This window comes from Cucurbita pepo, chromosome LG09 (genome assembly GCF_002806865.2).
Source record: "Cucurbita pepo subsp. pepo cultivar mu-cu-16 chromosome LG09, ASM280686v2, whole genome shotgun sequence".
NCBI lineage: Eukaryota > Viridiplantae > Streptophyta > Magnoliopsida > Cucurbitales > Cucurbitaceae > Cucurbita > Cucurbita pepo.
Genome location: NC_036646.1, coordinates 8389273 through 8403237, shown reverse-complemented (window position 1 = coordinate 8403237; position 13965 = coordinate 8389273). Strand labels below are relative to the sequence as shown.

The 13965-nt window shown below is 39.1% G+C and overlaps 3 protein-coding genes and 1 non-coding gene across 5 annotated transcripts; 2 read left to right on the top strand and 2 right to left on the bottom strand.

Moving 5' to 3' along the window:
• The first annotated feature begins 1850 nt into the window (after positions 1–1850).
• LOC111802159 (protein UNUSUAL FLORAL ORGANS-like) lies at positions 1851–3416 on the top strand. Its single transcript, XM_023686424.1, has 2 exons — positions 1851–1865; positions 2055–3416. The coding sequence occupies exons 1-2, from the start codon at positions 1851–1853 to the stop codon at positions 3414–3416; spliced, it is 1377 nt and encodes a 458-aa protein (XP_023542192.1).
• Positions 3417–4028: 612 nt separating this feature from the next.
• LOC111802773 lies at positions 4029–4135 on the bottom strand. Its single transcript, XR_002816309.1, has one exon. It is a non-coding gene; the product is annotated as a U6 spliceosomal RNA (small nuclear RNA).
• Positions 4136–5251: 1116 nt separating this feature from the next.
• Positions 5252–8521, top strand: LOC111802473 (C-type lectin receptor-like tyrosine-protein kinase At1g52310). Of its 2 annotated transcripts, none has more exons than XM_023686857.1 (6): positions 5252–5445; positions 5780–5873; positions 6016–6067; positions 6436–6867; positions 7041–7611; positions 7699–8521. In XM_023686857.1, the coding sequence occupies exons 2-6, from the start codon at positions 5784–5786 to the stop codon at positions 8228–8230; spliced, it is 1677 nt and encodes a 558-aa protein (XP_023542625.1). In that variant the 5' UTR covers positions 5252–5445; positions 5780–5783; the 3' UTR covers positions 8231–8521. The 2 variants fall into 2 exon arrangements, with proteins under 2 accessions (XP_023542625.1, XP_023542624.1); XM_023686856.1 differs by having other exon boundaries at positions 5773–5873.
• Positions 8522–8588: 67 nt separating this feature from the next.
• Positions 8589–12770, bottom strand: LOC111802491 (allantoate deiminase 2-like). Its single transcript, XM_023686881.1, has 12 exons — positions 12489–12770; positions 11947–12041; positions 11294–11397; positions 11135–11219; positions 10933–11049; positions 10580–10689; positions 10392–10497; positions 10175–10261; positions 9346–9588; positions 9145–9270; positions 8895–9056; positions 8589–8799 (listed from the first exon to the last, which is right to left on the bottom strand). The coding sequence occupies exons 1-12, from the start codon at positions 12643–12645 to the stop codon at positions 8677–8679; spliced, it is 1515 nt and encodes a 504-aa protein (XP_023542649.1). The 5' UTR covers positions 12646–12770; the 3' UTR covers positions 8589–8676.
• Positions 12771–13965: the final 1195 nt, after the last annotated feature.

Below are 13965 nucleotides of genomic sequence, written 5' to 3'. Positions count from 1 at the left end.
TAAGACTCAACCTTGCCTTATTACATCCTCTTGGTTATTTAAAAACATAACTCAAACGCTATCGATTCGAAACTTCATTGAAATATGTTTGGATCTTGTGTTGGTTCAACTTTAAAATGCTCTACTGAAGCTTACCCATGTCATGATACACATATGTGTCGGGGTTTATGACTTACTAGGAACATAATGATGCAAACTAGTATTTAATCGTACTAACCCATTAGTTAACTTCGTATTTGAGACCTCCTAAACATCCATTCATCATTGCATTATTGACGCATGATCCTTTTAGATTCCAAGTCATTTATACACAACACGTTGAAGTCTGACCCTCTAACACAACCTCAGACACATGGAAAATAGTGCCATGTTGGCACATACGTACCACTTGACACTATCCTTAGAATCCTATCCCTAAAGAAAAACGTTTAAAACACTCGTCTTACGACGATTGTCCATGTCACGACACACGCATATTCCTTAGGCTATCAGAGTCAAGGTGGTGGAGAGGCAACACCATGTCTCCTCCTATACAATATTCTAAGACATATTTGATTTGGCACTCATACCTATGCACATCAAAATGAAAGATTATGGAAGGATAGGTCCAAACATGCGTTTGTATGAATTCGACCCAACAGTGGAGTCACGTACTCAGTATTTATAATACTAAGGTTTTTTTTTTTTAAGTAAGAGCATTGACATTCCAATCGATTAACGGCGATAGCTACCGTTAACTTCCGTATAACTTTCATGTTCTAATATGAAGTTTGAGAATTATACATCAAAAGTTTATAGTTTTACTGATTTTTCTTGAGCCCAACCAAACGTTTAATGTTCATGAAAGGAACTCATAACACGCTTTTAACAACCCTACTTTTAAAATCTAAGTTTAAGTTTGTAACGGCCTAGACCCACCGCTAGTAGATATTGTCTTTGGACTTTCCCTTTCGAGCTTCCCCTCAAGGCTTTAAACACATCTTTTAGAGTTACCCAGCAGAACCGGTGCTCATCTAGATACTGTCCTATTTAAGCTTTCCCTCAAGGTTTTTGGGCATTCCCTTATAGACTTCCCCATTACGTGTCTGCTCGGGAAATGTTTCTATACCCTTATAAAGGGTGTTTCGTTCTCCTCACCAACCAACGTGGGATATCACAAACTTTGACGAAAGGCCCAAATTTCAGCAAGTTTGATGAGAGTTAACGAAGAGGTGAAAATAGAGTGAAGGGAAGGGAAGTAGCAGAAGGAAAAGATGTATGAACAGCAGAAGTAGAAGTGGAAGAAGAAGGGTTGCTTCAAGGAACACTAAAATTTCCAAAACAAAACACTCAACTTTATGCTAAATAAGGGACATTTCTTAAAGGAGGACAAATATTTCCAAAAGTGATTAAAAGAGCTTTTTCCTCTTTAGAAAATGAAAGGGATTGACAAGAACAACTCATTGAATTCTGACTCAGATTTTGCATACCCTTAACAAAACCAAGCAACAGCCACATTTCTGTAGCACAAGGATGAATTATTACATCAAAATTATCAATCCCGGACCTAGCAACAAACGGGTAAGCCGAGCCTGTATTCAGACTAGACTCTTCTTTGTTTGAGCTGCACCCACGAAAGATCTTGTCTTCGTGTTTTATAGGGTTTCTCATCACTTTCTAAACTACCACCTCGTTGTAGATCTGTATTCTCTCGTTCCACTAGTGATGTAATATTCTAAGAGAAAAAATGTGAGCGAGATAAAACATGTCAGTAGTCATACAAATCAAGCATCTTAATAATTTCGTTCGTACTGTGACAATGAAAGCCTGGAATTGTAGGAAGCCGAGAAACAAAGTTGTAGATAAGACTTATGGGTCAGGCTCACGTATATGGATAATACACATTTCAGTTCAACGAGTCTAATTCTAATTGTGAGCACAAACAATAAGGATAACGAACGTGGAGGCTAAGCACGAGTGTGTAAGTGAATATTGTCCTTCCAACCTCGGCCATTGACAAAACAACTCGAAACGACAGAACCAACATTCAAACTCTCCAATTCATCCTATAAAAGCTTCCTCTTCTTCACAATCTCTTCAACCCCACAACTTCCATTTCCCTCAACATGAGTTTCATAAACTCCTCCATCACTCTCCCATTTAGCTATAATGTTTCGGGTTCGAATCGCTTTCCGGGCTCGACTAGTTCGAGCCCGACAGAACCCATGATGGATTCAAGAATTTGGAGCAAACTACCCGAGAGGCTGCTGGATCGCGTCGTGGCGTTCCTCCCTCCACCGGCGTTCTTCCGAGCTCGTTGCGTCTGTAAAAGATGGTACGGCCTTCTCTTCTCCGCCGCCTTTCTTGAATTGTATCTCCTACTTCCGCCGCACCGCCGCCATTGGTTCCTTTTCTTCAAGCTCAAGGCAAATAAGACCCAAATTTACAGAAATTGTGGCGGCCAATCCCGCCCCATCTACGAAGGCTACCTCTTCAATCCATACGACGTGGCGTGGCACCGCCTCTCCTTCGCTTTAATCCCGCCGGGATTCTCACCGGTGGCCGCCTCCGGCGGCCTAATCTGCTGGGCACCGGACGGCGGAGGTCCCAAAACCCTAATCCTCTCAAACCCAATTCTAGGGACACTCTCCCAACTTCCCCCAACGACAAGACCGCGCCTTTTTCCGTCGATCGGCCTCGCCGTAACGCCATTCTCCGTCGACATAACCATTGCCGGCGACGACTTAATTTCCCCCTACGCCGTGAAAAACCTCACCGCGGAGACGTTCCACATAGACGGCGGCGGGTTCTACTCCATATGGGCCACGTCATCCACACTCCCCCGGCTATGCAGCTTGGAGTCCAGCAGAATGGTCCACGTGGACGGAAGATTCTACTGCATGAACTATAGCCCATTCAGCATCTTAGCATACGACATGTCGGAGAACAAATGGTGGAAGATCCAAGCGCCGATGCGTCGGTTCTTACGGTCTCCAAATTTGTTGGAGAGCAGAGGGAAGTTGGTGTTAATGGCGGCGGTGGAGAAGAGCAAGCTGAATGTTCCAAAGAGCTTAAGGGTATGGGCCCTACAAGGGTGTGGGATGACGTGGATAGAAATGGAGAGAATGCCACATCAGCTCTACGTGGAGTTTGAGGGGATTGAGAAAGGGAGTGGATTTGATTGCGTGGCACATGGGGAATTTGTGGTGATTATGATAAAAGGGTGTTGGGATAAGGCTGCGCTTTTGTATGACGTGTGCAAGAGGACGTGGCAGTGGATTCCACCGTGTCCCTATATTGTTGGAAGTAATGATGATGACGGTGAAGACCAAGTGGTGTTGCATGGGTTTGCTTATGATCCGAGGTTGGCCACGCCGGTGACTGGACTCATTCATCAGCTCTCTTCTCTTCCATTTCAGAATTTCAATGCTAATTAATATCATGGGTTAATCAAAAGTTTTAGCTTAATTTTATGGGGTTTTTAGTTTGTAATCTTTGGTAGATTGGTTATTAATTAATTAGCTGTCGTGTTGGACGGGATGCTTTTATGTCTATTACCATTGTTAAGATGACAACTCACGCACTCGATCTAGACGAATAACATAAAAAATAAATGAGGGAAATATCAGAGCTAGACATCGGGTGATGTGTCACGAGGATGCTGGCTCTTAAAGAGGTGGATTGTGAGATTTCACATCGGTTGGAGAGGAAAATGAAGCATTCGTTATAATGGTGTAGAAACCTCTCTCTAGCATACCACATTTTAAAATCGTGAGGTTGATGACAATATCTAACGGGCCAAAGCAGACAATATCGGCCGACGGTGGGTTTGGGCTGTTTTTCCCTTTCGGACTTCCCCTCAAGGCTTTAAAACACGTCTGCTAAGGGAAGGTTTTCACGCCCTTATAAAGGGTATTTTGTTCTCCTCCCCGACCAACGTAGGACATCACAATCCACCCCCTTTCGGGCCCAGTGTTCCTACTGGCACTCCGCCTCATGTCTACCCTTCTTCGAGAAACAGCGAGAAGGCTGACATATCGTTCGGTGTCTGACTCTGATACCATTTCTCGATTTGTGTGTATCATCCTTGTGCAGGGGACCATGCTAATCTTCTCTATATCGTTCCAATTTTATCGGATGTCCCACAGATGTGGTCCCTGATGATATGGAAACCCTAGTGAGTTGAATCTAAGATCCCGGGCAAGTGTTTAGATATGTAAACCCTAGTTCACAGATGCTAAAACCTCAAATAAATTTGATTTCATTCCAAATTATTGCAACTTTCGGGAATTTGATCTAATAACTTTATTGAAGAATAAGACATTTAGGTCTAAATATATCCAAGAAACTCAAAACGATAAGAAATTAGTTCCAGGGAAAGTATGATTTAAATTAGCTTGTTGATCAAATATCTCAAGGTAAGAACACTTGTTTAACTTAGCCATGTCAATAGAATCCTCAAATGTCGAACAAAGAGTTGTGAGCCTCGAAGGTGAACAAAAGGTGTACTTTGTTCGAGGGCCCCATAGGCAGTTTCAAGGGAGACTCTATGGTGTACTTTGTTCGAGGGGAGGATTGTTGTTGGGAGGGGGTCCCACATTGAGTAATTTGGGAAATGATCGTGCGTTTATAAGTAATGTTTAGTTTATAACTAAGAAATACATCTCCATTGGTACACAGCGTTTTGGGGAAGCTCAAAGCAAAGGCATGAGAGCTTATACTCAAAGTGGACAATATCATACCATTGTGGAGGATCGTGATTCCTAATATGATATCAGAGGCATGTCAATAGAATTCTCATGTACTTTGTTCGAGGGCTCCAGAAAAAGGAGTCGAGCTTAGAATGAAGTTAATTTTTGCTATCGGTTACAAGTTCACATTTTCTCTCTCTTTGGAAAAGTACAGTTGATCTAGAAAACGAACATTAATGTGTAAATGATTTATATGAGTATATTTATACTGACGGGACCAACCTAAAATTAGAAGGTCGGGTTGTCGTTTTTTTAAATTATTTAAAATAATGTAGCCCCGGCCTTATTTATCTAAAGCGGAGAGAAAATGATCCCCGCTCCCTCTTTCATTACCTGTCTAAATGGAGAAACGCTCTCCGAGTTTGAATATCATCGCCCGTAAAATGAACATCTCTAATAATTATTAAATAAAACAAAATAGAAAAAAAAAAANAAAAAAAAAAAAAAAAAAACAGAAGGCTAAATTTGTAATTTTAGAATATCTGCAAGTAAATAGACAAAGCAGTAAGTTGGGGACAGAGTCGCCAGAACGCATTAAACTTCCAAACTACTCCGCGCTGCTCAGTGCTTCACTCCAATGCCGTTTGCTTGATTCTTAATGACCACCACCTCTTCGAAATCTGGTCGGTCTCATCGTCCGAAATGCTGAAATTTATATACATGGAGAAGCCGAGAAGAAAACGGTGAATCTTCAAAGTCTACGCCCTGTCGGCTGGTAAGTCTTTTAATGTTTTCGTCGTTAATTTCATCCTCCAAATCTCGCTACATCTGTCTTTGATGCATTCAAACTGAGCGTTCCGAGATATTTTGATTTTGGTCCTAATCTTGTTCGTGGATGTTTTGATTGTTTTTTCCTGGAGTATGTAAATTAGACGTTAATTTTAGCTATTTTAGGTGAAATTATTTGTTCGAATCACTTCGGAATATCGATTTTTGTGCTTTCTGTGCTAATTAGGTCTGATGAAAGTGTTTTTTTCTTCTTGTGCGATCTCGTTATAGTACGAATTCTCTTTCTGGCTAATCTTTGGAGTTTTTTGCTTAGGGTTTAGGGTAATGGCTCCGACGGAGTTGAAACCGCTTTTTTTGCAATTTCTTCTGCTTCTGATGTTGATTTGGGTGTCCAGAATAGGCGCCGAGGATACTGTAAGGAACTTGAATTTTACTCGTTTTTATCTTCTTTGCTGCTTCACTTTATATTGTGGTTTTGGCTTTTCCATTGGAATCAATTAAATGCAGTGCCCTGGTTTTGGGAAATTATGTCATGATGTTTCCTTTGGATGTGTAGATGTTCAACGAGTCAGGGCATTCGGTTGTTTCCAGAAATGAAAACCCAAAAGGTATACAGTTACCTTCTAGAGTTGCTATTTTATCTCCAAGAATTTGGTGAATTGAAGGAAGAAAAAAGTTTTGGGGCATTTTTTCGATTACATCGTTAATCTGTGAAAAAAAAAAAAGTTGTTCCTGTTTTTTGAATATGAAAGACTTTTCTCTGTTTGAACTCTTCATTCATAATTAAGTCGGAGTGTTCATCTGCTTGCTGATTATTGTGTAACATGTCCTATTTAGATTTTGAGTCTTTACTCTTTTCTTCCTTGTATTCAAGCATACTGCATCCGTATAAGAAATTGTTTCGATAATCTGTTTCTCATTGTTATACTATGGTTATAATATGGCATCCTCATATTGCATTTGTCTCTGTGGCTAGGTCGGTGCCCTCATGGTTGGTTTATTAGCCCAAACAAGACTAAGTGCTACGGTTTCATGTCGGTCCCTAAATCATGGAATGAATCAGAGAGCCAATGTAACGAGTATGGTGGGAACTTAGCAGCACTGATAACATATCAGGAGTTTAGCTTTGCGCAAAATCTGTGTAATGGAACTCTTGGTGGCTGTTGGGTTGGTGGCCGAGCGTTCAACTCCTCGAATGATTTTGTTTGGAAGTGGTCAGATAATGTTTCAAAATGGAACGATTCCATGTTTCCCAGCTCAGCTTTGCAATCTAATTGCAAAAATGTCTCGTGCCGCGCGAATGATTCAGTAGAAACATGTACTTCGATATCTGGTGGATTGGCAACACCGTTACTTAAGGATGAGAAATGCAACAGTTCTCACCCTTACATATGCATGATAGATCTAGGTATGGCATCATCTTATTAGATCTTCTGATCATATTATCCATCATGTTTTACCTTTCAATTCAATAGAATGAATCTAACATGTTTGGTGTTTCCATTTACTCGTTCTTTGGTGTTTTTGTCGTTGAGAGATGTCGTAATCCACACTGAAGTTATGTTCTTTTCTTTGTATCAGATGGTAGATGCCATCACATGCAATGCCACAAGGAGTATCTAGTCATACTAGCTGTTGTGAGTGGGTTGATAGTTTGCACGACGTTAGCTGTGGTGGTTTGGCTTCTTGCCTACAAGAGGAGCAAAAAGCGGAGAAGGTCTCGAAAGCCATCGAATACTGCAGCTTCTGCATTGGTACCACCTTCATGGAAGGTGTTTACCAAAGAAGAGCTAAGATCGATTACTAAAAACTTCAGTGAGGGAAACCGTCTTCTTGGAGACACGAAAACAGGTGGTACATACAGTGGCCTTTTACCTGATGGTTCAAGAGTTGCAATTAAAAGGTTAAAGAAGTCCAGCTTTCAGAGGAAAAAGGAGTTCCATTCTGAAATTGCAAGAGTTGCTAAACTTCGTCATCCGAATTTGGTTGCCCTGAAAGGATGCTGCTATGACCACGGTGACCGCTACATTGTTTATGAATTCATTGTTAATGGTCCCTTAGATAGATGGCTTTACCATGTCCCAAGAGGTGGTCGAAGCTTAGATTGGACCATGCGAATGAAAGTCGCCACGACTCTTGCCCAAGGGATTGCGTATGTACAATTTATCAATTTATGGCTCGTCCCCACGGGTTATTACTTTGATTAATAACTGACTCATCTTTCGTGTTTTCTATACAGGTTCCTTCACGACAAGGTCAAGCCACACGTGGTACATCGTGATATCCGAGCCAGTAATGTACTTCTCGATGAAGATTTTGGAGCACATCTGATGGGAGTTGGCCTGTCGAAGTTGGTTGCATATGAAGTGATGCATGAGAGGACTGTGATGGCAGGGGGAACCTATGGTTACCTTGCTCCCGAATTTGTCTACAGAAATGAGCTAACGACAAAGAGCGATGTCTATAGTTTTGGGGTGCTGTTGCTTGAAGTTGTGACGGGTCGAAGGCCTGCACAGGCAGTTGATTCTGTTGGTTGGCAGAGCATTTTCGAATGGGCGACGCCCCTCGTGCAGGCTCACCGTTACCTAGATCTCTTGGATCCTCATATCACAGCCACATCTACTTCTGAAATTCCGGAGGCTGGTGTTGTTCAGAAGGTGGTGGACCTTGTGTATGCTTGCACACAGCACGTCCCATCCATGCGCCCTAGAATGTCGCATGTTGTTCATCAGTTGCAACAATTGGCACCCTCACCTCTCACTATGAAGTAAAACCATCCATCTGATTTCAAGTTTCCTATTGCAAAACTCCAACTTGGAAAGAAGCCAGTTAGTTTAGGACAGGACCCCTAGTAGCTAGCTATATTTAACCCAATTTCTGAGTAGTTTAGAGCATGTTCAGAAGTGTACGAGTCAAAATCGTGTTCGGTAATGCCTCTTAACCCTAGTCCCCTGCGTCCACAATGGCACGACCGCACTCCACATGGTCAAACTGTTGTGCAGTTCGATCTGTAATGGTGTAATAAACACAGTTATTTAACATAGATTAACAACTTCTATTAAGCAGAATGGTTCACTCGGTTCCTCTCCTTTTCTTTTCTTATACGAATGACGTACAGGGAGGTGCAAATGAACAAAGATGGAGTGTACAATTGAATTATCATGTTGCATTTATACTAGGTTACTAGTTTTGCGTACAGGGAACAGAGGTTATAACATTACAGATGGTTTTCTAGAAATTCCATTACTGCTAAACCTGCAGCCCAAACATCGTCATCCAATACATGCTCGGCAGGAGAGTGACTTACGCCTCCACGACATCGGACAAACAACATTCCCACCTGCCAATTCTCTTGTTATCGTCGTCATCATCGTATAATCATCATCGTATAATCATGTCGATGTAAGAATTATGGTACATAAGTTGAGAACAAACCTTTGTCAAATGAGACATAGCCATTGCATCATGCCCTGCTCCACTCATTAATATAGGTACTTCCTCTTGAATGTCGCCTACCATTTTTTTTAAGGCCGTAGAAGCTGCAGATTTCAGCTGCGAGCTCAGCTCCGAATCACTGATTACAGCATTTGCATCATGCTAAAAGGAATGGACAGAGCAGATTATAGTTGTGTAATGGAAGCAAATGATAAATGTGGACACTAAGGACTTGATGGAAGATACACACCTTACGTTCAATATTGCACGAAACGGATCGGCTACTGCAAATTTTATGTACCTGATTAGAGAATTCATAAATCACGGCTTCTCGTCCTATGTCATCGATAGTACGTAAATCCACAGTGAAGGTCACCTATAACGTGCCGAACATTAAAAATTGCCTGGTAAAAAGTAAGGTCTGCAGTGCCTCCATATATCAAATTCTTACCTGGCCAGGAATGACATTACTTGCACTGGGCCATGTTGATATCTCTCCAACCGTACAGACAAGAGATGTGGAAAGTGACTTCAAGGTAAAATCACTGCAATGACCATCAAAAGATAAGTAGCTCTCTGGTTGCTTACAGAGCTTTTCCAATTGTACAATCAATTCAGCTGAAGCTGCCATGGGATCCTGGCGCAAAGGCATTGGAACTGTTCCTGCATGCCCCTGAGAACCTCTCACTGTAACCTGCAATCTTTGTGCATGGATCGCTCTATCAAACGAAATCCACATTCTAAAATAAATCCATTCTAGTTCATCTTTTCATGAAACAAGAAAGCAAAATTTTCTTCCTCTCAGTTATTATAAATAAATTACCAACATACCAACATATGAAATTCATCACCAATAATACTCTAAATGTTATATATAAATTATATTTACCACCAAGCACCTCACTACAGAATGTAGCATGGCTACTACTTAAGAAGAGGGGAAATAGTAGGTAAATTAACCACGATATAATATATTTTGTAACTTTTAGGATTAGGTAGTCGAATACTGCAGCTTTTCGACCATGGCGTATAACGTATCTTGGGTTAAAGTACTACTTCAAGTTCCACTTTAGGAGTAAAAATCCAAACATAAACATGTTTATCAACCATGACGTATAACAAGTTCGTACTCGGCATGAACATTAATATTTCAAAATGTTATGATACTGACCTTAAGTGTAAGGCAAGCACTTCAAATGAAGGATTACCGCAATTTTTTAACTAAATTAGTTATTAAGCAAGTATTTCTCAGTCTCCTTCAGATCGTTTAACTCATGTACCTTTAGTCGTGACTGCCCAGCAATGCCCCTAACCACTCCAAGAGGAAAACCAGTCCATTCAAGTACAGGTCCTTGTTCGATATGAACCTGAGGTCAAAGTAAACAATAATGTTCTCAAAATAGTCGAAAAGTATTGATTATTGTACGTAAGTTCTAAAAGTAAGTTTTAAGTGAAGAACAAATACTGCAAATTTCAGAAGAGCCCTCAGAGTCATACCTCAACATATCCCCATACAGACTTGCGGTCATACTTGAGTTGCAACAAGTTCTCCTCTGTTATCTCTACTCCACTCTCCGTAATAACATCTTTTATTGACATACCACTGACAAAGGATTATTTATTAATATGCAGGTAATAATGAATGAAAAGGATCCATCCAGAGAATTTGGAGTTATGCAACAAACCTTTTATCTGATATTTCCAAAGACGAAACTGGTAAAATACCAGCAATAGCAGCACTTCCCAAGAAGGTTGATTGAAACCTCACACCCTCTTCATCACTGAAGGCAATCACCTGCACAATTTTGTGGTTGATTATAGCCAAATGTGAGAAGGTAGAAAATGTTGTCATGTATTAGAACGAATGATGTCCCTGTTTGTTCCTCTAATGTGTATTAAGAGTTCCATTTGATAGCCCATCAAACAGTTTCCCAAATTTTCCCCAGATGATAACAATTGGAGGAAGTCGAGATGAGAAACAAGTCAATTATTTCTTCTAAATTCACTATGGCTGATGAGAAAGCAAAATATCCCAAACCTCAATTGGCCTCTTTAATTCTTCTAACTTCCCATTCATATAGAAAACTTTCAAAGCAGAGATAGCAGATATGATGCCTAATGCGCCATCAAATTTTCCAGCATCAACAACGGTATCCTACGAGGAAAAGAAGAGATTTCAAATCTCAGCTTGATGTGTAACATAAATTCTTGCCTCTGCTTAGGGGAAGTCAAATAATCACCAAGTGAGAACCAATCAGTAAAGCTTCAGCACTTGCATTCCTTCCCTCAGCTCGACCATGTAGATTGCCCATACAGTCCACCCACCTGAAAACGTTCATGAACATGAGTCAAGAACAATATTAAAACTTACTCAAGGTGAGGAAATGTAGAAATCTAACGTTCTTAATCCAGAATCCTCCATCCATTTTTTAAGAAGAAATCTTGCTTTGATAGAAGCTGGACTCAAGAACGTCCTCTCAAGATAGCGATCAGCATCACTTACCTGATAATTGGGGACAGTTGCAAGATAACTCTGAGTTACCAACTGGAAATAATTACAACATAAACACAGAAAACTCACCATTGAACAGTTTTAAGTTGGATTAGAACTCAACCTCTGGAATTCAGCAGGTTTATCTGGGGGACGGGGAGGACAACTATTCATAAACTAAGCTACAATATATGGAGCATGGCATAGAATGAAGAGTTTGATATTAAATTTGCAATAATACGCCATCCAAAATTACAATAAGGTTTCTAAGCAATGAAGATATATAAAATTGCCAGAAAAAATTATAAGCAAATCAAGGGAATGTTTCAAACAAACCAAAGAATCAACCTAATAAATATTTCTCAAGAATCATTACTTTCTCAAATTATCAATTTAGGGGTCAACACAAGTTATGGACATTTTTATAATATGAATTGAAAACAACAGTACAATCGGATACAAGAAACGAAGATATGCATGCAAAATTCACTAAATTTAATAATCACCAAACAATTGTAGCTAGCAGAGAGAGATGGAAAGAGAGAGGTCATGGTCCACTACCTTCCCTAGCTCGTTCAATCTTCCTACTGCTTCGTCTTTAAGAATTTCCACAAACAAATCATCCCTTCTGTTCTTTGAATCTTCGGCTACATCTCCTGAAAATTGTGAATAATATTTTCAATTTTCAGTACTCGAGATTCAACCGTTCGGTGACATGACAAATAATTTCATAAGGCTATGACAACTAGAATATCATCATAAAAGCTGATAAGACATGGCTATGACGACTTTAATGAGCATGATACAATATTTATTACGATTTCACCAATGATAGATAACTGGAAGGAGAAGAATCAGATCTGTCAACTCCTCCGAGTAAACACAAATCAGCAAGAAACAAGAACAAACGATTTTACAAAGCTCAATAACAGTGAGTGAAATTCCATCATCTACGTTATCCATAAAAGTACAAACGAGTGGTCCGTATTCATTTCGATTCAGTTTCATGTATTCTCACACAGAAACATCCATTCTCCATTTCGAAGATGTAAAGAGAAATATCACATCAAGATGAAGCCAGAAAGATAGATAATCAAATATACCAGTAAATGCGTAAGCGGTGGGAGGAGATGAAAACAGAAGAAAAAAGAGCAGGTAGCTGAAGAAGAAGGAGAGAGAAGAATGGTGGTGATGATGATGATGATGATCCTTGATGAGAAAAGCGGCCATGGAATCGGTGTTAGCATAGGCAATGGCCATAGCCAGCGGCTGCACAGAATCGGAGAAGAAGCGGCAGCCGGAGAGCTACGGCGGAGGCGGGAAGCAAAGCCTTGTTGGATTTAGGAATTTCCCTTTTGTGTGGTGCGGAATACAGAAATTATTTATTACAATATTAACCATTTTTTTAAATCAAATAGAAATTCAAAAAGCCTAATTTAAAGCTTAAATTCAGCCGCCATTACTTTATATTCTATTTTCATCAATAAATATTTTAATAATTTCTTCTCTAATATAAATTAATTAAATATTATGTTAAATTAATAAAATTAGTTTCAATAATACTCAAATAATAATAGTAATACGTTAATATTTTATTTCAAAAATACTCTCCATTAAATATTTTTAAACTTTAAAATAGCTTCTTTTATTTATTTAAAAATAGTATCCACACATTTTTTTATAAAAAAATTAAAAATAATTATTACCGTTAATTTTTAATAATCTTTTTAAAAAAAATTATACATAAATACAACTTATTATTGAGCTAATTTCAGTTTTATTGCATTAAATTCATATAATTGAGTGTTTTATTTTAAAGAAAATGACAAACGAAATTGGGTAAAGGAGCCAAAATGATTTGGCTGGTTCTGTCACGTGACATCACGTGCACCATCACTATTAATATTGATTAAAAACTTGATTTTGTCATATACCCATAAGCCTAAACCATAATTATAATATAATATTTTTTTAGCTTAAAAGCATAAGCTAATCCGTTTGGTGTCCGATTCCGATATCATTTGTAACGGTTCGAGCCTAATGCTAATAGATATTATCTACTTTGATCCGTTATGGATCCTTGTCAGTTTCATAATTTTAAAACGTGTCTATTAAGGAGAGATTTTCACATTTTTATAGGAATGCTTCGTTCACCTCTCTAACCGATTATGATCTTACAGATTAATTCTATTAATTCTTTATATAAAAAAAATTATGTTATTTAATTAAAAGTGTGCAATAAATACGTATTTTTTAAATAAGAAAATACAGTTTTTATGTACTAGGATGATTATTTAAAAGTTAATTGTTTAATTATTATTATAAAATTGTTGGATTTAAAAAAATAAAATTAATAAATAGTTGTGATGTCCCACATTGGTTCGGGAGCAGAACAAACCACCATTTATAAGGGTGTGGAAACCTCCCCCTAGCAGACGCGTTTTAAAGCCTTGTGGGCGAACTCGAAAGGGAAAGCCCAAAGAGGACAATATCCGCTTGCAGTGGATCTGGGTCGTTACAATAGTACACGTCAATCAAATACATGCACAGTAGAGCCCTCTCCTAAATTCTTCATCAGAA

Excerpts from the sequence above, each read along its gene's own strand:
- LOC111802473 (XM_023686857.1), top strand. The coding sequence starts at position 5,784 with ATGGCTCCGACGGAGTTGAAACCGCTTTTTTTGCAATTTCTTCTGCTT. Across the intron at positions 6,068-6,435 it reads CAGAAATGAAAACCCAAAAG|GTCGGTGCCCTCATGGTTGG; the intron begins GTATACAGTTAC and ends CTCTGTGGCTAG. Across the intron at positions 7,612-7,698 it reads ACTCTTGCCCAAGGGATTGC|GTTCCTTCACGACAAGGTCA; the intron begins GTATGTACAATT and ends TTTTCTATACAG.
- LOC111802491 (XM_023686881.1), bottom strand. The coding sequence starts at position 12,645 with ATGGCCATTGCCTATGCTAACACCGATTCCATGGCCGCTTTTCTCATC. Across the intron at positions 12,042-12,488 it reads CACCGCTTACGCATTTACTG|GAGATGTAGCCGAAGATTCA; the intron begins GTATATTTGATT and ends CACAATTTTCAG. Across the intron at positions 9,271-9,345 it reads GTAATGTCATTCCTGGCCAG|GTGACCTTCACTGTGGATTT; the intron begins GTAAGAATTTGA and ends GGCACGTTATAG.